This window comes from Oryctolagus cuniculus, chromosome 18, assembly GCF_051225735.1.
Source record: "Oryctolagus cuniculus isolate XC-2025 breed Fujian yellow rabbit chromosome 18, ASM5122573v1, whole genome shotgun sequence".
In the NCBI taxonomy this organism is placed as follows: Eukaryota; Metazoa; Chordata; class Mammalia; order Lagomorpha; family Leporidae; genus Oryctolagus; species Oryctolagus cuniculus.
The window spans coordinates 15,185,812-15,207,312 of NC_142884.1; the positions used below are offsets into that span (position 1 = coordinate 15,185,812).

A 21,501-nucleotide genomic window follows, 5' to 3' on the forward strand; every position below is an offset into this window, starting at 1 on the left:
TCCGGGAAGCACTGGGGCCGTGTCCGGGTCTGGGGACTCAGAGTGGGGGCTGAGTCTCCAGGTGGCGGTGGCAACGGGAGACCCCTGAAGCAAGAAGTGGGGTGGAGGTCGCGGCCCAGCAGGGCAGAGGCGGCCTCGTGGCCCCCACGCCCTTGCGGATGGGAGAAGGGGATGTTTGTTTCCCCACCACCCACCCTCTCATGACGTCATCTGTCGGCAGCCAATGGCTGGGGTCTCCCCTCCTCCCCCTCCCCATTCCTTTTCCCCCCCAGCCTTGGGCCGGGCTGAGCAGACGGACCCGGGAGCTCTCGAGGTGTCTGGAGGCCCAGCGGTAAGGGATCAGCCCTCAGGTCTCCTCTCTGGCCAGGCTGAGAAGCCGCTGGAATGAGACCTGTCCAGGGTCCTGCGAGGTGCTGGGAGGGGGCCCGGGGCCCGGGGGGGGGGGGGCAGAGTAATAGAGGAGCTAAAGGCACCGACTTTGGAGCCAACCCCCTCTTTCTGGCTGTGCTGCCCTGGTCCAGACTGGACTGTCTGTGCCTCTACTTTCCTATCTCTAAAGTGGGCTGATGGAAGTCACCTCACAGGACTGGCAGGAGAGTACATTGCTGGTGTAGGATACTGTGCATAGGCCAGGCTTCCTGGCTTCTGGGGTGGGGGGAGTGCTGGTGCCTGAGCTGTATTTTGTCGCTTGCTCAGAGTGCCCCTTTGGCTGGGGGACGAGTGGGGACCGTTGGGGAGCAAGGGCTGCGTGTGAGACACTGAGGGCCCCGCAGCCCCACTTTCCCTCGTGCTGTTAGGGACCAGTCTGCATGAATGGAGCACGTGCTGGGTGTACGGGCGATGCCCTAGGTGCTACTGTTGTCTCACACATTCCCAAAGCGCCTCTGATGGCTCCATTTCACAGATGGAGAAAGTGAGGCCCCAGGAGTGAAGGACCCTTGCCCAAGTACTCACACCTGGGAAGCGCTGGAGCAGGGACTGAGGCAGCCAGGGGCCACCACCCTAACACCCCCCACCCCCCATCCCACGACGTGGCCTCGGAGCATGTCCAGGGGCCGTTGCTAACTGGAAGTAGGGGAAGTCCGGGCTCTGGGTGGGCTGGCAGCAGCCACCAAAGGAGAGGGCCTCAGCAGGTCCTGGTTCGGTCTGGGGCCCAAATGACAAGCCCGGGCTCCCGGCCACTTGGAAGGGCATGAGTCACCCCTCGGATGGGCGGCTGAGTCGCACCTAAGCTCCTGAGTCCAGGCAAACAGGGACTCGGAGGATTCTGGAAGCTCAGGCAGGTAGCAGGGCAGGGGCTGATCCGCCCCCCCCCCCACACAGGTCAGGACCCCTGGGAGCACCCCCAGCCCTCCTTCCGCTGCCTGCTGGGACGGGCACAGCTGGGAACAGGGAGTGCCCGGGGTGGGGGGTTTCCTTCCGAAGCTGCCCTTCCCCCTCCCCAGGAGCTGGGTGCGTGGCTCAGGAAGGGCACAGCTGGGCTAAATATAACCTGGGCTGGGCGGCTGTCCCAGGCAGGGACACGGAAGGAGGGCACCGTCCTGCCCCTGCCTCCGGGCTTCCCGTGCCAGGCCCTGGGTGCCATCTGCACTGCCTGGGCCTGGAGCCTGGGGCCCAGGAGACGCTCCCTGCTGTCCCCAGTGCCCCCTACCAGGCTCCGGCTTCTCTCACCCTCCGTGTAGCAAGCCAGGGTTCTGGGACTCAGACTTGGCTTTTCCGCCCGGGGTCAGCTCCTGTCCCCACTGTGTGTCACCGTGACGGCCTTTCTCTTAACTCTCATTGACTCTGGCAAAACGGAGGCCCTGGGACACAAGTCTGCCAGGCCTAGCACCAGCGAGGTCCCTCCTGGTGTCTGTGACCGTGGCCTCCAGCCCAGCCTAGCTCCTGCTCCAGCTGTTGTGCAGTTGGGGCTCCCCAGGGTCAGAGCCACCACCCGTGCCGGTTAAGGCTGAAGGACCCTGAACAGAGCACTTACACCCCCCCCCAGCCTTGGTTCCTGCCCCCACATCCCAGGGTGATTTAGGGTGATTTTGAGGCCGATCTGCGCCAGGCTCAGACACAGGAGTCAGCCTGGGAGAGGTCGGGGCCAGGGTCTCAGGGGAAGGAGATGGAGACCAGGACTCCTGGAGATCCAGAGGGGAGCCCTGCGATGCTGGAGGGGGTCGGCGTGCCCCCAGCCCGGGCCCGTGGCGGGATATGAAGGGCCATTGTGTGGCCGCGGGTGGGTGGGCAGGGGCGGAATGCGAGCGGGCGCAAGGGAATGCGCCGCGTGAGGCCTGACCTTTCCCTGCACAAGGGGGCGGCGGCGTGGCATGCCAGGTGGGGGCTGAGGGGCTGGCCTAGAGTCTGGGCCGGGCGGGGGGGGGGCTGGGGAGCCACATCCACAACCCCTCCCCCGAAGGGCCTGGCAGGGGGCTGCGTGTATGTCTCAGCTCTGCTTCCTAAGCAAGTTCTTTGGGCCTCTCTGAGGGCCCGGAGCAAACAATAACTTCTCCATACCACCTTATCAGGAGCTGGACTTCGGTCAAGTTTGAGGGCTGGCTTGGCCCTCTGTCACCTGGGCAGGTGACTCTCCTTCCCCTGGCCTCAGGTGTCATCTGCGCAATGGGCTCAGTGAGTCCTGATTTCACAAGGCCATTCTGAGGTCCATGTGCAACCTGCGGCCCCTGGGGGGCACTCGTCCCAAGGCCAGGTTCATGGGAAATTCTCGGTGATAGAAGCAGAAGAGCAGGTGCTCGGACAGCCCCTTACACTCATTCCCACACTAAATCCTCCCGACAGCCCTGTGGGCTCAGTGCTCTTCGTCTACCTGAGGCAGGCAGCGGGCAGGGGACTGGGGAGTGGTTCTGATTGTCTCATAGTGAACTTGGCTCATGTCGTTCTCCTAGAGCCCCGGACCCAGGAGGCACAAAGAGCCCGAGGTGACCCCCAGGTGAGAGCCCCGGCTGGTGCCACGCGCCCCTCCACCCCTCCGCCCGGCCTGGAGCCTCACCCTCGGTTTCTCCCCGGCAGGCAGCGAGACCCCCGCGGAAGGGCGCGAGACCTGCGGAGAGCTGCGCGGCCCCTCCGGCTGGGCTCCTGCTAGGAGGGAGCACCTGTGCTCGGGTGGCGGTGAGAGGACAGCGGGCAGCCGGGTGGGGGGCGCGGACACCCACCCTCTCCAGGCCTCAACCTCCATCCCCACCCCGCAGGCTCAGAGGCAGCTGCTCCATGCAGAGCTGAAGCTGGTCTTACAGCAGAAGGGGCAGAGGAAGCAGGAGCCGGGGGCCCCGGTGACTGCCAGCGGCGCCATGGAGGCCAGGAGCCGGAGTGCTGAGGTGAGCGGCCTGCCGGGGGCCCGGCCAGGGCAGCAAGGGCGCACTTCCTGGCCTCTCAGCGCCCAGTCCCCTTGTCCGTAGAATGGTAGGAGCAGCAGGCCCTACTTCGTGGGTCGCTGTGCAGGGCCGGGACGAACAGGTAAAGTGCTCCGCACGGCGTCTGGCACGGATGGGCTCGAGACAGCCGACGCACCGGAGCAGCGAGGAGCGGAATTAACAGGAGCTAACGAGGGGCCGGTGCTTGGTGCTGCTGCCTCCTCCGCTTCTGCTTCAGCTCCCTGGGAAGGCGGCGCAGGGTGGCCCAAGTGGCCACCACGTGGGAGACTAGGAAGGAGTTCATGGTTTCCGGGTCTGGCCTGGCTACTGAGGCCGTTTGAGGAGTGAACCAGCAGGTGGAAGATCTCTGCTTCTGTCTCGCTCTGCCTTTCTTTTTCTTTTCTTTTTTTCTTCTTTTTTTCTTTTTTTTTTTGACAGGCAGAGTGGACAATGAGAGAGAGAGACAGAGAGAAAGGTCTTCCTTTTTGCTGTTGGTTCACCCTCCAATGGCCGCCGCTGCCGGCGCACCGCGCTGATCCGATGGCAGGAGCCAGGTGCTTCTCCTGGTCTCCCATGGGGTGCAGGGCCCAAGGACCTGGGCCATCCTCCACTGCACTCCCTGGCCACAGCAGAGAGCTGGCCTGGAAGAGGGGCAACCGGGACAGAATCCGGCGCCCCGACTGGGACTAGAACCCGGTGTGCCGGCGCCGCAAGGCGGAGGATTAGCCTAGTGAGCCGCGGCGCCGGCCTCGCTCTGCCTTTCAAATAGATGAATATGAGTCTTAAAATGAGCTCAAGAAAGCGCAGCAGGAGCCCTCAGCAGGAAGGGCAGGCAGTGTAGTGCAGGGGCTCAGGACACGCGCTGAGACCCCCAGCCGGCCTCCTGCCGCGCAGCCCTGGGCAGGTGGGCTCCCCGCTCTGGGGCTCCGGCCTCCATGGTCGCCGCCTTGGAGGGCTCTGCGGACCACACTTGGGCCAGTGCTGAGCCTGGCCCCGAGGGGGCTGTCACTGCTGTGGGGACAGCACTGGCACTGGCTGTCCAGGCACACCAGGTGCCCGATTTTACAGGAGCCACGCTGAGGGTGGTGGTGGCAGACAAGGGCCGGGGGAGCACAAGGTCACTGCCCACCTGCAGGACGGCCCTCAGATGCTGGGGTCATGGACCTGCCAGGTCACCTCGCTGTGTGGCGTCAGGCCAGCTGCTTCCTGTCCTGCTCTGACTGCTCAGGCTCAACCCAGGGCCTCAGCCAAGGGTGACAGAGGACGCCATGCCGGCCCTGCAGCCCTTACCACAGCTCTTCTTTATAAACATCTGTTTATTTTCATTTACTTGAAAGGCAGAGAGGCAGGCACACAGGAGAGATCTCCATCCACGGATTCACTCTGTCGATGCCCACAACGGCCAGGGCTGGGGCCAAGCCAAAGCCGGGAGCTGGCTGTTTAATCAGGGTCTCCCCCTCGAGTGGCAGGGACCCGGGTACGTGAGCCATCACTGCTGTCCCCGTTAGCAGGAAGCTGGGATGGGAAACTGGGCTGGGACGTGAGCCCAGGCGCTGAGACGGGATGCAGGCGTGCCAGACGGTCTCAGGCCCCAGTCCCGTGGAGCCACTGCTGGGGGTGGGGCATCTGCCATTCCCCGGTCAAGCCCTGGGCTCAGGTCACCGTGCTGGCCTCTGCGCCCTCCCCACTGCAGCTGCCCCTGAGTTGTCTGCTGCTTCAGGTCGTAGGTCACAGTCAGAGACTCCTTCCAGCGTTACGCACTTTACAGCAAGGGACATGGGCCCTTGCTGGAGACACCTAGCACACCGGACCCCTAGACAGAAGGGCCTGGGTTTCCCACTGCCCCTTCTGGGAAGTCCATTGTGAGTCCCACAGGGTGCTGCTGGGCCAAGGCCAAGGCCAGCCCGCACCACCTACAGCAAATGCCAGGAACGCTACCACCCGCGACCCATGCACCCCCTGCCACTGGATTCCCTCTCTTGTGGGCGTTATGCAGGTCTTGGGGTCACAGAGCCCACAACACAGCACCCAGTCTCACGCACATTCCTGCAGGGAGGCGACTCCTATCCCACACCACCTGAGCCCATTCCTAGAGTCCATCCTCAACCTCGCCCCTTGTCCTGCCCTTGGAATTTGGGTCTTTGCCCCAGCTCCGGAGTCACTGCTATAAACTCCCTCCACGCCCGTTTCCTATGCCCGGCCCCTTAAAGAACCAGCACTCTTCTGGTTCTCCTATACTCCACGGGGCCCCACCCCCCGGGCCGCCCCGCCCACCGCCCCGGCCCCGCCCCCGGGGCCACTCAAACCGAGATTCCCTCTACCGCGCCCCTCCCCCTACACCCTCAGCCCCGCCCTTCCCGCGGCAGCCTCGGGGGCTCTGCCTTGCTGCTCCAGGCGAGATGCCGGAGGCGCGGGTCCCGACGCCTGGCCTGGGCCGTGCCGAGGGGCACGTGCCTCGAGGGCCCGTTGAAGAGCCGCTTTTCAGCGCGATGGCGGGCTCGGGGGGAGGCCCGGCCCCGGCGCCCTGTGGCGACCTGTCGCTGCCCCCCGCAGGAGCTGAGGCGGGCGGAGCTGGTGGAGATCATTGTGGAGACAGAGGCGCAGACCGGAGTCAGCGGCATCAACGTCGCGGGAGGCGGCAAAGAAGGAATCTTCGTCCGCGACCTGCGCGCGGACTCCCCGGCCGCCAGGAGCCTCAGCCTGCAGGAAGGTGGGCGGGGCCGGGCTGGGGGCGGGGCCGAGCCACGGGGGCGGAGTGAGGAGGGAGCGGGCGGGTTGTGTGGGCGTGGCCTGCGGCCGGAAGGCAGGGAGCGGGCTGGGGGCGGGGCCAAGGACTCCCGCGGCCCGGAGTGGGGCGGGGCCGGAAGGGGGTGTGTGGGCGTGGCCGGGGGCCGGACGGCGTGGGGGCGGGATGGAGGCGGGGCCTGGTAACGGGGGCGGGGCCTGGGATCTGTCGTCGGCCCGGAGGGGAGCGGACGGGGGTGTGTGGGCGTGGCCGGCGGTCTGAAGGCTTGGGGCAGGCTGCGGGCGGGGCTTTGTTGGCGCTCAGGCTGGAGCGCGCTCTGGAGGGTGATTGCCTGGCTTGCACCCCGAGATCCCCCGTTTTCTAGCTCCAGTGCCTCAGTTTCCTCTCTAAAGTGGGAAGAACTCTGGTCCTGACCTCGTGGGGTTATTATGTAGATTACATGAGTCAGTATTTGAAAGCAGTGCATAGCTCGAGGGCACAGAGCGAGCCCTATGTTGAGTGCTAAGTTGCTGCTTTTGTGGTTGGCGCAGGATTGGAGAGGGGAGCTTTAGTAAGTGATGAAGCTGATGCGATTTATTTCTGCAGCCAGTATTTATTAAGCGCCTTCTCTTTTAGACGTTATCGTTGGTGCTTGGGCTACAGCAGCCAACAAAACAGACACCAGTCCCTGCGCTTTGGGTTACATTCTGGTGGGGAGAGAGAGAGAGAGGTTTAAACAAAGTAAGTCAGATGACGAGTAAGAAAGGCATAGGTGCTCCAGCCCCAGGAGCGTGGGCTGCAGGAGATAAGGGAGCAGGCTGTGTGGACCTCAGGAAGAGGCTCCGGCAGGCCTGGGCGCCCAGCGAGGAAGCCACTGGCGGTGTAGTCGCTAGTGACCAGGAGGGGGAAGCAGGAGGAAGGGCGACTTCTTCAGGACTTTAACGGCAGTGCTGAGGGCTTGGGGTTTTGTTCTGGGAGGGCTGTGGGCTGCTGGGTTAGTGGTGGACTGCAGGGGTTGGGGCTGGGTCAGAGACCCACAAAGCGGCCACGGTGATGGTCCCACAAAATGACGCTCGGGACTGACCTTGGAGGTGACAAGAAGGATGTGGATTCTGGACAGACTTTGGCAGCAGAGACTTCAGGACAGCATATGAGATGTGATGAAGACAGCCGTCAAGGAAGCATCCGGGGAATTAAAAAGAGAGATTTTATCTGTTTATTTGAAAGGCGTAGTGACAGAAAGAGAAAGAGACTGGGGGAGAAAGAGATCTTCCGTCTCCTTCAGGCACTCTGGGTTGGACCAAGCTGAAGCTGGGAGCTGGACACTCCATCCGAGTCTCCCACGTCGGTGGCAGGGGCCCAAGCACTCGGGCCATCTTCTGCTGCTTTCCCAGGCGCACGTTAGCAGGGAGTCAGCTACATGGGTAGCGGAGCAGCCTGGACTGAAACAGGCGCTCAGATGTGGGATGCTGGCGTCACAGATGGCAACTTCGCCGGCTGCACATGGCCAACATGCAGGGAGTGTTGACCCCGAGAATGGAGCTGCCCGTCCCCACTTGTGGGGACGCTGGGATGCGCGCTCTGGAGAAAGATGCCCACTGCCTGCCCCTCCCCCTCGCCCGCAGGGGACCAGCTGTTGAGCGCCCGCGTGTTCTTTGAGAATGTCAAGTATGAGGACGCACTGCGCCTGCTCCAATGTGCCGAACCTTACAAGGTCTCCTTCTGCCTGAAGCGCACCGTGCCCACCGGGGACCTGGCGCTGCGGCCCGGCACCGTGGCCGGCTACGAGATGAAGGGCCCGCGGGCCAAGGTGGCCAAGCTGGTACGCGTGCTTAGCCCGGCCCCGGCCCTGGATGGTCCCGGTGAGCCGGTGTCTGCGCCGTGAGCCCCACTCCCTGCCACCAGGGGCCAGCCTCGCCCTCTGTCTTGTCACTAACCAGTGCTAATCCCATCCTCTGCCCCCTGAATTCCTCCCTGGGGAGGGAAACCCACTCGCCCCACATACCAGGGCCCTCATCCCCCTGGGAGAGGCACCATCCCTAGCACTGAGGGCTTTGCCAGGAAACCGGGACCAGGGAGGCCAGGTGCTGCTTGGCTACTGCCAAGTGGCCCTGGGGAAGTTACTCCCCGTTGCTGGGCCCGGGTGCTGGGGAGCTGCGAGGCTCCACGCGTCTCTGCCTTCCCGCGCAGTGCTGGCACAATGGCAGGCGGGAGGCGGGATGTCGAGCCGACGCAGGTGCAGCCTGGTACCGCGCCAGGTGGGTCGGCGCCCGTCCACTCCCGGCCTCTCTCCTCTCTCCCCAGAACATCCAGACCCTGTCCCCTGTGAAGAAGAAGAAGATGGTGATCCCCGGGGCCCTTAGGGCCCCTGCAGACCTGGCCCCCGTTGACGTCGAGTTCTCCTTTCCCAAGTTCTCCCGTGTGCGCCGTGGTGTCCAAGCCGAGGCTGTGGAGGGTCCCGCCCCAGCAGCCCCAACGCGCCGGCGCCTCCAGCTGCCACGGCTGCGCGTGCGCGAAGTGGCCCAAGAGGCCCAGGCAGCTCGGCTGGCTGCCGCGGCTCCCCCACCCAGGAAGGCCAAGGTGGAGGCTGAGGGGGCAGCAGGAGCCCGCTTCACGGCCCCCCAGGTGGAGCTGGTTGGGCCCCGGCTGCCAGGTGCTGAGGTGGGTGTCCCGCAGGTCCCAGCTCCCAAAGCGGCCCCCTCAGCAGAGGCAGCCAGCGGCTTTGCCCTCCTGCCAACCCTTGGCCTGGGAGCCCCAGCTGCACCTGCTGTGGAGCCTCCGGCTGTGGGGCTCCAGGTCCCCCAGGTGGAGCTGCCCACCTTGCCCTCCCTGCCCACTCTGCCCACACTTCCTTGCCTGGAGGCCCGGGAAGGGGTTGCAGCAGTGACCGTGCCCACCTTGGATGTGGCGGCACCTGCTGTGGGTGTGGACCTGGCCTTGCCAGGTGCAGAGGTGGAGGCCCGGGGAGAGCCGCCTGAGGTGGCCCTGAAGATGCCCCGCCTCAGTTTCCCCCGCTTTGGGGCTCGAGCGAAGGACGTGGCCGAGGCCAAGGTGGCTAAGGGCAGCCCGGAGGCCAAGCCGAAGGGGCCCAGACTTCGAATGCCCACCTTTGGGCTTTCCCTCCTGGAACCCCGGGCTGCTGCTCCTGAAGCCGCCATCGAAAGCAAGCTGAAGCTGCCCACCCTCAAGATGCCCACCCTCGGCATCGGGGTGTCGGGGCCCGAGGTCAAGGTGCCCAAGGCGCCTGAAATGAAGCTCCCCAAGGTGCCCGAGGTGGCCGTGCCCGAGGTGCGCCTCCCGGAGGTGCAGCTGCCAAAGGTGTCAGAGATGAAGCTCCCCAAGGTGCCCGAGGTGGCCGTGCCCGAGGTGCGCCTCCCGGAAGTGCAGTTGCCGAAAGTTCCAGAAATGAAACTTCCAGAAATGAAACTCCCCAAGGTGCCTGAGGTGGCCGTGCCCGAAGTGCACCTCCCGGAAGTGCAGCTGCCAAAGGTGTCAGAGATGAAGCTCCCCAAGGTGCCCGAGGTGGCCGTGCCCGAGGTGCGCCTCCCGGAAGTGCAGCTGCCAAAGGTGTCAGAGATGAAGCTCCCCAAGATGCCCGAGGTGGCCGTGCCCGAGGTGCGCCTCCCGGAGGTGCAGCTGCCGAAGGTGTCAGAGATGAAGCTCCCCAAGGTGCCCGAGGTGGCCGTGCCCGAGGTGCGCCTCCCGGAAGTGCAGCTCCCCAAAGTTCCAGAAATGAAACTTCCAGAAATGAAGCTCCCCAAGGTGCCTGAGGTGGCGGTGCCCGAGGTGCGCCTTCCGGAGGTGCAGCTGCCAAAGGTGTCAGAGATGAAGCTCCCCAAGATGCCCGAGGTGGCCGTGCCTGACCTGCACCTCCCAGAGGTGCAGCTGCCAAAGGTTCCAGAAATGAAACTTCCAGAGATGAAGCTCCCCAAGGTGCCTGAGGTGGCCGTGCCCGAGGTGCGCCTCCCGGACGTGCAGCTGCCGAAGGTGTCAGAGATGAAGCTCCCCAAGGTGCCCGAGGTGGCCGTCCCGGAGGTGTGTCTTCCACAGCCCCCACAGGTGGAGCTGCCCCAGGCCCCAGGGGTGCAGCTGAAAGCTGCCAGGCCAGAGCAGGCAGAAGGGATGGAATCTGGCTTCCGGATGCCCAAGCTGGGGAGGGCAGAGTCCCCGACGCGAGGGAAGCCGGCCGAGGCAGGTGCCCGGCTTTCAGGGCCGCTGCTGGGGCTGCCCTGTCTGCAGCCGGAGGTGGGCGGAGAGGCTCGTGCGGGTGCCCCCTCGCTCACTCTGCCCTCGGTGGAGCTGGACCTGCCGGGGGCCCTCAGCCTGAAGGCGCCTCCCCAAGCCGAGCAGCCAGAGGGCGCCAGGGTGGTCGGCGAGGCGGGCTTCCAGGTGCCCTCTGTGGAGCTTGTTGCCCCGCAGCTGCCCGTGGCCGAGGCTGAGGAAGGGCGTCCAGAGGCGATGGAGATGAAAGCCAAGCCCTCCTCCAGGTTCTCCCTGCCCAAGTTTGGACTCTCGGGGCCAAAGGTGGCCAAGGTGGAGGCTGAGGGGGCGGGGCGCGCCTCCAAGCTGAAAGTGTCCAAGTTCGCCATCTCCCTCCCCAAGGCTCGGGCGGGCACCGAGGCTGAGGCCAAAGGTGCCGGCGAGGCAGGCCTGCTGCCCGCCCTCGATCTGTCCATCCCGCAGCTCGGCCTGGACGGCCGACCGCCAGAGAGCAAGGTGGAGGTGGCAGGGGCTGACGGCAAGCTCAAAGGGTCCAGGTTTGCTCTGCCCAAGTTTGGGGTGAGAGGCCGGGACACCGAGGCAGGAGAACTAGCGCCGGGCGTGGTGGACCTGGAGGCCAAGGGCTGGGGCTGGGACGGGAAGGTGAAGGTGCCCAGGCTGAGGATGCCATCCTTCGGGCTGGCTCGAGGCAAGGAGGCCGAAGCCCAGGGTGGGCGTGGTGGCCCCGGGGAAAAGCCAGAGTCCATTGCTGGGCAGCTCAAGATCCCTGAGGTGGAGCTGGTCACCCTGGGGGCCCAGGAGGCAGCAGGGACAGAAGGGGCAGTGGCTGTCCCTGGAATGTCTGTGACCACGACCAAGCAGGTGGTCACTGAAGGCCATGAGGGGGAGCCGAGGAGGCCCCCACTGGGCATCTCGCTGCCCCAGGTTGAGCTGACCAACTTTGGGGAGGCTCAGGCCGAGGGTACAGCCCCTTCAGCCCAGGGCACAGTAGGCCATAAGATCCAGGTGCCTCAAGTGAGCCTGGTACTCCCTGGCACCCAGGCGGCTGGTGGGGAGCTGCTGGTGGGTGAGGGCGTCTTCAAGATGCCCACCGTGACCGTGCCGCAGCTCGAGCTGGACGTGGGGCTGGGCCATGAGGTGCAGGCGGCCGAGGCAGCCACCGGCGAGGGTGGCCTGGGGCTGAAGTCGTCCACCCCGGGAGCAGGAGCCAGGGCCGAGGACCAGGCCCCAGGGGCCGAGCGCACCTTCCACCTCTCGCTGCCCGATGTGGAACTCTCGCCACCGGCCGTGGGCAGCCACGCCGAGTACCAGGTGGCAGACGGGGAGGGGGATGCAGGGCACAAGCTCAAGGTGCGGCTGCCCAGGTTTGGCCTGGCGAAGGCCAGGGAGGGCGGGGAGGAGGGCGAGAAGGCCAAGAGCCCCAAGCTCAGGCTGCCCCGCGTGGGCTTCGGCCACAGTGAGACAGCCGCCACGGAGGGCTCGCCCAGCCCCGAGGAGGAGCAAGAGGAGGGTGATGGGGAAGGTGCCTCTGGTCGCAGGGGCCGGGGCAGGGTCCGCTTGCCCCGAGTGGGCCTGGCGGCCCCACCTAGGACCCCTAGGGGACAGGATGGGGAGGCAGCATCCAAGTCCCCTGTCGGGGAGAAGTCACCCAAGTTTCGCTTCCCCAGGGTGTCCCTAAGCCCCAAGGCCAGGAGCGGGAGTGGGGACAGGGATGAGGGTGGCTTCAGGGTCCGGCTGCCCAGCGTGGGGTTTTCAGAGGCAGGGGCTCCAGGCCCCACCAGGCTGGAGGGGGCTCAGGCTGCTGCCGTCTGAAGTTCTGGGCAGATCGGGCCGCGCCTGCCGCCTGCGTTCCGGGCCGCCCACCCCATTTGTGTGTGGATAACTAGCACTAACCCTGAGACGGAGGGAGGGGGGCCGCGGAGCCGGCAGAGGCTCTGGCAGGTGCCAGGCCATGTGAATAAATAATCTGAGGTAGCCACGTGTGCTGTCTCCTGTGTGTGTGTCGGGGGGAGGTTCAGAAAAAGGAGTCCCCAGAGAGGAGGTTCTGGGATGCACTGGAGCCCAGTCTGGGGTGAAGCCTGGGTGTGAGAAGAGGCTCCGCCCAGTGGGAGGGGCCCCACGAGGCCTGCACAGTTCTCAGGGGCCTTTGAGGGGAGGAGGGCATCGCCAGGGGACCCCTCTGCTGGGGTGGGGGTGGATGCTGCCTGTCCTGAGGACCCACTCCCCCCAGGACGACTGCTCTCCACTGGTCCCCTGCTGGGGAGGGGCCCCTGTGAACCTCCCAGCCTTCCCTTTCCTGCCTGACTGGTCTGACTGCCCTGGCCACTGTGGCCGCACCCAGGAAGGCCCTCCTGGTCCCTGTCACAGGGTCACGGGTTCAGAGCCTCCGCCCCACACCCTTGCTGCCTTAGGGCCATGTCTCAGCATCCTTAGCACCTGTCAGTGCCGGGCGGTGCCTCAGCTCCCCGGATCCTGGACCGTGCGCGTCCCCGCCCCGCGGCCTCGCCCTGGCTGCTTGCGACATCCATGCTGTGCAGTGCCAGGTCTCCCCCCATGGCCCCGCACCCACCCTCCTGCCTCAGGCAGAGGCGCCCGGCTCCTTACCCTCCAGCACCTGCTTCCTTCCTGCCAGGGCCTGCCTGCTGCCTGGAGTCCCTGCCCCATCGTACACTCGTCTCTCTCCACACTGAACATGCTGGCCATCCGTGGCAGCAGTGGCCTCTCCGTGGCCAAGTCCGTGTCGTGCCAGAGGATGTCGGCATGGCCCTTGTGCTGACTTCCCGGCCCCTTCCTCTCCTGACACCCATCCTCTCCCTCAGGGCGCCTGGGAGGCCCTTGTTCATCCCCACCCCCTCCCTGGGATGTGCCACCCTCCTCTGTGTGCTTACAACTCCCAGACTCCCTCCTGTGTCTGCCTGGGGGTGCAGCAGCCTCCAGGGCTCCCCCTAGATGTCTCCTGGGCACAAGGAGGTTGCTGGGCGTCAGAGTGGTTCAAGGTCAAAGCCTGTCCCTGGCACTCAGCTGGGTAACTTAGGAACTTTAAAATTTATATTTATTGAAAAGCAGAAAGATAGAAAGAGATCTGGCATCTGCTGGTTCACTCCCCAAATGTCCACAGCGGCTGGGGTTGTGCCAGGCCAAAGCCTGAAGCCCAGAGTTCAATCCAGGCCTCCCACATGGTTGGCAGGGACCCAAGTCCTTGAGCCATCACCTGCTGCCTCCCAGGGTATGCATTAGCAGGGAGCTGGATCAGAAGCAGAGCCAGGACTTGAACCCAGGAACCCTGATAGGGGATGAGGGCGTCCCAAGTGGCATCTTCACCCCTGTGCCAAACGCCTGCCCCACCTTGGGCACCTTTTAAACTTGTCTGTATCTTGATTTTTGTCTTCCGTAAGGTTCCCACTGGATACACGTTTAAACGCTTTAATGTTATGGATCCTATCTGACCTCAGCATCTTCATCCAGGTCCCGTCTTAGGAACCTGCCCCTCGTCCATGGCCTTGTCCTGGACGGCTTCCCCCCGGCCTCCCCACCTTCCAGGTGTCTCACTGGCCCACCAGCCCTCCACGTGCTCTCCCACCTAGGCCCTGCCCAGCTCGTCCCCAGGCTGAGTTACAGAAACAGAGGGAGAGACAGAGAGAGAAGTCTTCCTTCTGCTGGTTCACTCCCTAATGGCCACAATGGCCAGGGCTGAGCCAACCTGAAGCCAGGAGCCGGGAGCTTCCTTCAGGTTTCCACGTGGGTGCAGGGGTTGGGCCGTCCTCTGTGCTTTCCCCGGTGCGTTAGCGGGGAGCTGGGTCGGGATGCGGTGATGGCTTTACCTGCTACGTCACAGCACCGCCCCCAGTCCACAGTTTCCCAACACCCGAGTCTGACCCTGCCCTCCCTTGCTCAGGGCCCTTCTGTGGCTCCCCCAGTACCTTCAGAACAAAGCCCCAACTCCTGTCTCCTGCAGGACACTTTACGTGCCAGCCACACCTCCCCCGTGACAGCCACAGGCTGGGGCAGGTGTTTTCTGAAGGCAGACACGCGCACGCACACCTCTCCCCATCATTCCCTTACACCGATGCCCACAATCAGACTCCCCTCCCCGCTGATCCCTCACCTCCCCAGCGTTCCGACGCCGGGCGGGGGAGGGGCCCAGTGTGGCACCCCACCCCCCCATTCCAGCGAGGGGCTCAGGTCTCCAACAACAGAACCAGAGCCACTCAGTAACGCTGGGGGGTCCGGGGCCCCTGGTCCCAAGCCGGGAGGGCTTCGGGGGAGGGGCGCAGGCCCTGGCAGACTTGCCGAGCGGCCCAGGAGGCTGAGGGGCGCCGTCAGGCCTGCGGGTGCCAGGGAGGTGGGACCTGGTCGCAGAGGAGGAAGCACCAGCGCAGTTCTCTTTACCCCGCTGGGAGGCCTCAGCGGCACAGCCCGTGGGGAGTGGCCCCCGGCAGGGCGACCTCCCACGGCAGGGGCACCATGGCCACCATCCAGTCGGAGACCGACTGTTATGACATCATCGAGGTGCTGGGCAAAGGCACCTTCGGGGAGGTGGCCAAGGGCTGGCGGCGCAGCACGGGTGAGATGGTGGCCATCAAGATCCTCAAGAATGACGCCTGCCGCAACCGCATCATCAAGAACGAGCTGAAGCTGCTGCGCTGCATGCGGGGCCTGGACCCCGAGGAGGCCCACGTCATCCGCTTCCTTGAGTTCTTCCATGACGCCCTCAAGTTCTACCTGGTCTTCGAGCTGCTGGAGCAGAACCTCTTTGAGTTCCAGAAGGAGAACAACTTCGCGCCCCTGCCTGCCCGCCACATCCGCACGGTCACCCTGCAGGTGCTCCGGGCCCTGGCCCGGCTCAAGGAGCTGGCGATCATCCACGCCGACCTCAAGCCCGAGAACATCATGCTGGTGGACCAGACGCGCTGCCCCTTCAGGGTCAAGGTCGGTGTGGCTGCGCCCCCCTGCCCCTGCCGGGGTCTCCTCCAGACGCTCTTCTCCTTCTTAAAGACTTATCTGAGAGACAGAGAGTCACAGAGAGGGAGAGACAGAGAGAGAGAGAGAGAGAGAGAGAGAGATCTTCTATCTGCTGGTTCTCTCCTCAAACGGCCCACAACAGCTGGGCTGGGTCAGGACAAAGCCAGGAGCCATGAACTCCATTTGGGTCTCCCACATGGGTGGCAGGGGCCCAGGGACTTGGGTCACCCTCTGTTGCTGCTTTCCCAGGCCCATCAGCAGGGAGCTGGATTGCAAGTGGAGCAGCCGAGACTTGAACCGGTGCTCATATGGGCTGCCGGCATCACAGGGGGCACCTTAACCTGCTACGCCACAGTGTCAGCTCCGCCTCCCCACCCTGACGCTCTTCTGGTATCTCCCTCCTCCGACTTCCCAGCCCCCGGGGTCACCCCAAACCCATCCCCGCATCCTGACCCTGGAATCCGTGCCCCTACCCGCTTCCTCATCCGCTCCTGCCATCCTCATCAGCCTGACCTGAGGTCTCCCCTTCCTGCTCCATTCTCAGTCCTGGCCCCCTGGGCAAGTCCTGTCCTTGGGAGTTGGGGGATAGGGGGTGGCGATCGATCAGGGCCTAGACAGAATCGCAGGCACCTTTGAGTGGATGGGCAGTGGTGAGGAATGATATTGTAGAGGCCTTGGTCAGGGAGGCCCCCCGAGAAGGTGAGATTTGAGCCAAGTCCTGAAGGAGGCAGTGAGCCAAGTGCACATCTGGGGGTGGAGCGCGCAGGTGGCAGGAGCTGCCCACGCAAAGGCCCTGAGGTGGGAGCGAGCTGAGGGTGTGTGTCTGGGAGCACAGAGGAGGCTGTGTGGCTGACGCGGAATGAACAGGTGCAGAGAGGGGAAATGAGATGGAGGAGGTGAGGGGGCCGGGTTGTGCCGGACCCCGGTGGCCATGACGAGGACCCTGGCTTTACACTAAGGAAGATGGAGCCACAGAGCATTCTGGGCAGAGAAGGGGCGTGACCTGGCCCCCTCCGGCTGTGGGTGGACTAGCCCAGGGGACTGGGGAGGAGGGAGACAGTGGGGTGTCAGTGCGGGTCCCCCTGGGAGACGTGGGTAGACTTTGGAAACAGAGACAGCAGCACTTGTGGGAGGAGGGGTGAGAGGGGAGGACAGGCCTCGGTAGAAAGGCAGGGCAGCTGGCTGAGGGAGGCTGGCGTGGCTGTCCCCCTCACAGCCGGTCTGTCCCCGTCACCATCAGTCTGTCCACATCACAGTGTGTCTATCAGTGGGCTTCACTGGATGCCTGCTCTCACCCGACCCTGCCCACCCGGGCACCTTCTCTGCACGGTCAACAGCCCCTGGACTCTCTGTTCTCAGGCCCAGCCTGCTGCCCCTGGGTCCCCATCCCATCCCAGCCTGTCTCCTCTGGCTGCTTAGGGGAGCACGCAGAGGGCAGGGCCTGGGGCAGTCGTGGAGTCCACACTCAGTGAATGTCTGAGACACAGAGTTAGAGGCAGGAGCCGACAGACAGTTCTGCCCCAAGAGACAGACGGGACCTGCATCGTGGCGTGGTGGGTTAAGCCACCACTTGTACGCCGGCATCCCACATGAGCGCTGGTTTGAGTCCCAGCTGCTCCACTTCTGATCCAGCTTCCTGCTAATGCACCTGGGAAGGCAGAGGAAGATGGCCCAAGTCCTTGGGCCTCTGCACCCACATGGGAGACCCAGAAGCAGCTCCTGGCTCCTGGTTTTGGCTTCCCCCAGCCCCCGTCATTGCAGTCATTGCAGCTTTGTTGTAAGGACTTTGGCTTTTCTTCTTCTTCTTTTAAACTGTCAGAGCTGCTTTTTTTTTTTTTTTTTTTTTTTTTTTTTTTTTTTTTTTTTTTTGACAGGCAGAGTGGACAGTGAGAGAGACAGAGAGACAGAGAGAAAGGTCTTCCTTTTCCGTTGGTTCACCCCCCAATGGCCGCTGCGACCGATGCACCACACTGATCTGAAGCCAGGAGCCAGGTGCTTCTCCTGGTCTCCCATGCGGGTGCAGGGCCCAAGCACTTGGGCCATCCTCCACTGCACTCCTGGGCCATAGCAGAGAGCTGGACTGGAAGAGGAGCAACTGGGACAGAATCCGGCACCCTGACCAGGACTAGAACCCAGTGTGCCGGTGCCACAGGCGGAGAATTAGCCTATTGAGCTACGGTGGCACCTAGAGCTACCTTTTTAAAAGTTATTTATTTGAAAGGTGGAGAGAGAGAGAGAGAGAGAGAGAGAGATCACTTCTACCCACTGGTTCGCTCCCCCCTAATAGCTACACATCTGGGGCTGGGCCAGGCCATAGCCAGGAGCCTGGAACTCCGTCCAGGTCTCCCACACGGGTGCCAGGGGCCCAGGCACTTGGGCCATTGTCTGCTGCCTCCTAAGCGCATCAGCAGAGAGCTGGATAAGAATTGCAGAGCAGCTGGGACTCAAACCAGGATCTCCAGTATGGAACCTGGGACATCCCAAGCAGCTTCTTGACTTGCTATGCCACAGTACCCACTCCACGACAAAATATTTTATTTCTTTATTTTAAAGACAGAGAGACAAACACTGGTTTACTCTTCAAATACCCACAGCAGCCAGAGCTGGGCCAGGCCATAGCCAGGAGACTGGAACTCTGTCCAGGTCTCCCCCGTGAGTGGCAGGGGCCCAAGCACTTGAGCCATCACCAATGCTATCACCAACGTGTAGGCTATGACCCGCGGTGCACTGGCTGGAAGCTGGAATTGGGAACGGCGCCGGGGGTTCAAGCCGAGGCCCTCCACCTAGGAGGGGCAATGCAAGTGACATTCTTTTATTTTTTTTTCAATATTTATTTATTTACTTATTTGAGGGAGAGAGTTACAGACAGAGAGAGGGAGAGACAGAGAGGTCTTCCATCCGCTGGTTCACTCCCCAAATGGCTACAATGGCCAGAGCTAGGCTGACCTGAAGCCAGGGGCCAGGTGCTTCCTCCTGGTCTCCCACGTGGGTGCAGGGGCCTAAGGACTTAGGCCATCTCCTGCTGCTTTCCCAGGTGCATTAGCAGAGAGCTGGATTGGAAGTGGAGCAGCCAGGGCACGAACAGGCACCCTTATGGGATGCCGGCGCTGCAGGTGGAGGCTCAGCCCACAACGCCTGCAGATGGCATTGTGACAGCATCGCCTGCCCCAGGGCTACTTTGCCTCCCCTCACAGGGTGTGCATGTGAGCAGGGGAGGGACAGCAAGGAGGCCCCTGTGCCACTCGGGACAGGGACAGCGGGGGCGGAAGGACCTAACTCTCCTAAATTCCAGCACAGACAGACAGACGGAAGAGGCCAGACGCTCAAAGCAGGGATGGAGCTAGGGGCCTAACAAGAGAGGAAGATTCCCAGAGCTGGCCAGGTGTCAGGTGCCGGGGAAGACCAGGTGGGCCGCCCCCCGCACTCAAGCCGCTGGCGCCCCATCTCCCCCGCCAGGTGATCGACTTCGGCTCGGCCAGCATCTTCAGCGAGGTGCGCTACGTGAAGGAGCCCTACATCCAGTCGCGCTTCTACCGGGCCCCCGAGATCCTGCTCGGGCTGCCCTTCTGCGAGAAGGTGGATGTGTGGTCCCTGGGGTGCGTCATGGCCGAGCTGCACCTGGGCTGGCCCCTGTACCCGGGCAACAACGAGTACGACCAGGTGCGCTACATCTGTGAGACCCAGGGCCTGCCCAAGCCGCACCTGCTGCACGCCGCCCGCAAGGCCCACCACTTCTTCAAGCGCAGTGCCCACCCTGACGCCACCAACCCCTGGCAGCTCAAGTCCTCGGCTGACTACCTGGCCGAGACCAAGGTAGGGAGGCAGGCGGGGGTGGGGGGGCTGATGCAGCAGGAACGGCAGGGTTAGACCCGCAAGCCTGAGCGTCAGCTCTGGGGCTTTGCTGCAGCAAGAGGGATGTGAGGGAGACAGCCCGGAGGACTGGAAGTGTGTGTGTGGAGGGGGGTCAGTTGCAGGGGCTGCCATGGCAACAGGGGTCCAGGTTGTGGCACAAGCGTGACAGGACAGTAGGGCAGCTGCTCTTCGGCCAGCCTCAGTTCCGAGGTCAGCAACTCGTGCAGCATGAGGGATTTGAGTTAGACAGCAGAGGGGACAGGGAATTGGACAGCATGGTTTCCCAGCAAGGGGTGTCTGGGTTCGCCACAGGGAGGCCAGGGCAGGGCTGGGTTCAAGTGTGGAGGCTGTGGCGGCAAAGAGGGATCTGACTTGGATTCCACGCAGCCCTCGAAGTCAGCGCAACCCCTCTGTCTCTGCTGGCCGCTGGCAGGGGGCGAACTGACCTAGGCACGCCCTGGGGCCACGTCAAAGAGGGCTCTGGATGCAGGAGGACCCATCCTGCCACAGCAGGGGGCTCCAGATTAGATGGTGGGGGGAGATGGGCTGTGGTCCTCCCAGCAGCCGGGGAGCCCCCCCGCGAGATCACAGGCAGAGCCCCAGACGGGCCCGAGCGCCAACCCCGTGGCCCTGCCCCACCAGGTGCGCCCTCTGGAGCGCCGCAAGTACATGCTCAAGTCCCTGGACCAGATCGAGACGGTGAACGGCGGCGGGGCTGCCGGCCGGCTGAGCTTCCCGGACCGCGAGGCGCTGGCCGAGCTCGCCGACCTCAAGAGCATGGTGGAGCTGATCAAGCGCATGCTGACGTGGGAGTCCCATGAGCGCATCAGCCCCAGCTCAGCCCTGCGCCACCCCTTCGTGTCCATGCAGCAGCTGCGCAGCGCCCACGAGACCACCCGCTACTACCAGCTGTCACTGCGCAGCCGCCGCCTCTCCCTGCAGGGGGAGGGCAAGCCGCCCCCGCCGGTGGTGGCCGCTGCCGAGGAGGGGCCCCCCTACTACCGCCTGGCTGAGGAGGAGGAGGCCGTGGGCATGGGCGGTGTGGCCAGCAGCGGGACCTTCTTCCGGGAGGAAAAGGCACCGGGCATGCAGAGGGCCATCGACCAGCTGGATGACCTGAGTCTGCAGGAGGCGGGACGCGGGCTGTGGGGCGAGAGCCACGCCGACGTGGTCTCCGATATGCTGGCCCCACTCAAGGCCGCCACCGCCGGCTGCCACGTGCCCGACTCGGGCCCCGAGCCCATCCTGGCTTTCTACGGCAGCCGCCTGGCAAGCCGCCACAAGGCCCGCAAGCCGCCCGTAGGCTCCAAGTCCGACTCCAGCTTCAGCAACCTCATCCGCCTGAGCCAGGCCTCCCCCGAGGAGGACGGGCCCTGCCGGGGCAGTGGCTGGGAGGAGGGAGAGCACCAAGGGGCCTCGCTGGAGCCGCCCGCCATCCTGCAGCGGGACGGGGATGGACCCAGCCTCAAGGACATGACCGTGGACGCCGAGGTGAGCCGCAGCACGTGGCCCCAGTGCACGCAGGTGCTTCCAGGACCAGGGCCGCCCGCCCCCAGAGCTCACTCACACGGCCGCGCTGCCTGCAGCCGGCTCAGGGCCCAGCACACAGGCACCCACGTTCAGGCTACAGAGTTCCGTGCCCACTGTCCTACCCTCACTACATGATGCCCCAGCCTACCGGACAGCCTACCCCAGCCTGACGGACAGAAGACCTGACCAGGCTCAGCACACGCTAACTTACCTGCAGCTGTGCAAACACTGGGGACACAGTTATCACCTGTAAGAAGTGACAGGGCCTTAGCACAGGTGCACCCACGAGGTCCGGCACACGGGAACACCTGTCAGCTGATGCCCCTCTCTGCTCTTCGCCCACAGAGGTCAAGCCCTGAGCTCTTCGATCCCGGCAGCTGTCCTGGAGAGTGGCTAAGTGAGACAGACTGGACGCTGGAAGGCATCAGGGGACCACGGGCCCAGGGGCTGCCGCCCCGCCACAGCCACCAGCATGGCCCGCCCCGGGCCACCAGTTTCCTGCAGCATGTTGGCGGGCACCACTGATGGGGACCCCCTGGCCCTGCCCCACACCGGGGGCTGCGCTAGCTGGGCTGGCCTCCCCTCTCCACCCAAACCGCACCCGAGAGCCTTCCCCTGAACTCACGAATTATTCTTACACAAAGAAAGTTTCCCAGAATGTCCCTGTCGCCCCTGCCCACAGCGCATACCTGCACACAACCCCCAAGCATGGTGGGGGCCTTGGCGCCTGGCCCACGGCCCCCTCAGCCAGAGGGCTGGCAGGAAGGGGGCTGTACCCTGTTGGCCACGAGCCTGCCCCCAGCCGCCTCTGCCGATTTCAATAAAGAACTGTTCTGCAGTCCAGCCTCGGGCCTGTCC

The 21,501-nt window shown here is 64.2% G+C and overlaps 2 protein-coding genes across 2 annotated transcripts; both read left to right on the forward strand.

Moving 5' to 3' along the window:
• The first annotated feature begins 266 nt into the window (after nt 1–266).
• PRX (periaxin) lies at nt 267–12,273 on the forward strand. The gene is made up of 7 exons (XM_008251513.5): nt 267–331; nt 2,889–2,932; nt 3,013–3,111; nt 3,192–3,317; nt 5,907–6,063; nt 7,704–7,900; nt 8,383–12,273. Exons 4-7 carry the CDS (start codon nt 3,291–3,293, stop codon nt 12,109–12,111), a joined length of 4,110 nt encoding a protein of 1,369 aa, XP_008249735.4. The 5' UTR covers nt 267–331; nt 2,889–2,932; nt 3,013–3,111; nt 3,192–3,290; the 3' UTR covers nt 12,112–12,273.
• Nucleotides 12,274–14,574: 2,301 nt separating this feature from the next.
• On the forward strand, nt 14,575–21,481 carry HIPK4 (homeodomain interacting protein kinase 4). Its single transcript, XM_002723261.6, has 4 exons — nt 14,575–15,228; nt 18,718–19,074; nt 19,756–20,604; nt 20,989–21,481. Exons 1-4 carry the CDS (start codon nt 14,764–14,766, stop codon nt 21,166–21,168), a joined length of 1,851 nt encoding a protein of 616 aa, XP_002723307.1. The 5' UTR covers nt 14,575–14,763; the 3' UTR covers nt 21,169–21,481.
• The last annotated feature ends 20 nt before the right edge of the window (nt 21,482–21,501 follow it).

Excerpts from the sequence above, each read along its gene's own strand:
- PRX (XM_008251513.5), top strand. The coding sequence starts at position 3,291 with ATGGAGGCCAGGAGCCGGAGTGCTGAG. Across the intron at positions 6,064-7,703 it reads GAGCCTCAGCCTGCAGGAAG|GGGACCAGCTGTTGAGCGCC; the intron begins GTGGGCGGGGCC and ends CCTCGCCCGCAG. Across the intron at positions 7,901-8,382 it reads GGGCCAAGGTGGCCAAGCTG|AACATCCAGACCCTGTCCCC; the intron begins GTACGCGTGCTT and ends CTCTCTCCCCAG.
- HIPK4 (XM_002723261.6), top strand. The coding sequence starts at position 14,764 with ATGGCCACCATCCAGTCGGAGACCGACTGTTATGACATCATCGAGGTG. Across the intron at positions 15,229-18,717 it reads GCTGCCCCTTCAGGGTCAAG|GTGATCGACTTCGGCTCGGC; the intron begins GTCGGTGTGGCT and ends CTCCCCCGCCAG. Across the intron at positions 19,075-19,755 it reads ACTACCTGGCCGAGACCAAG|GTGCGCCCTCTGGAGCGCCG; the intron begins GTAGGGAGGCAG and ends CTGCCCCACCAG.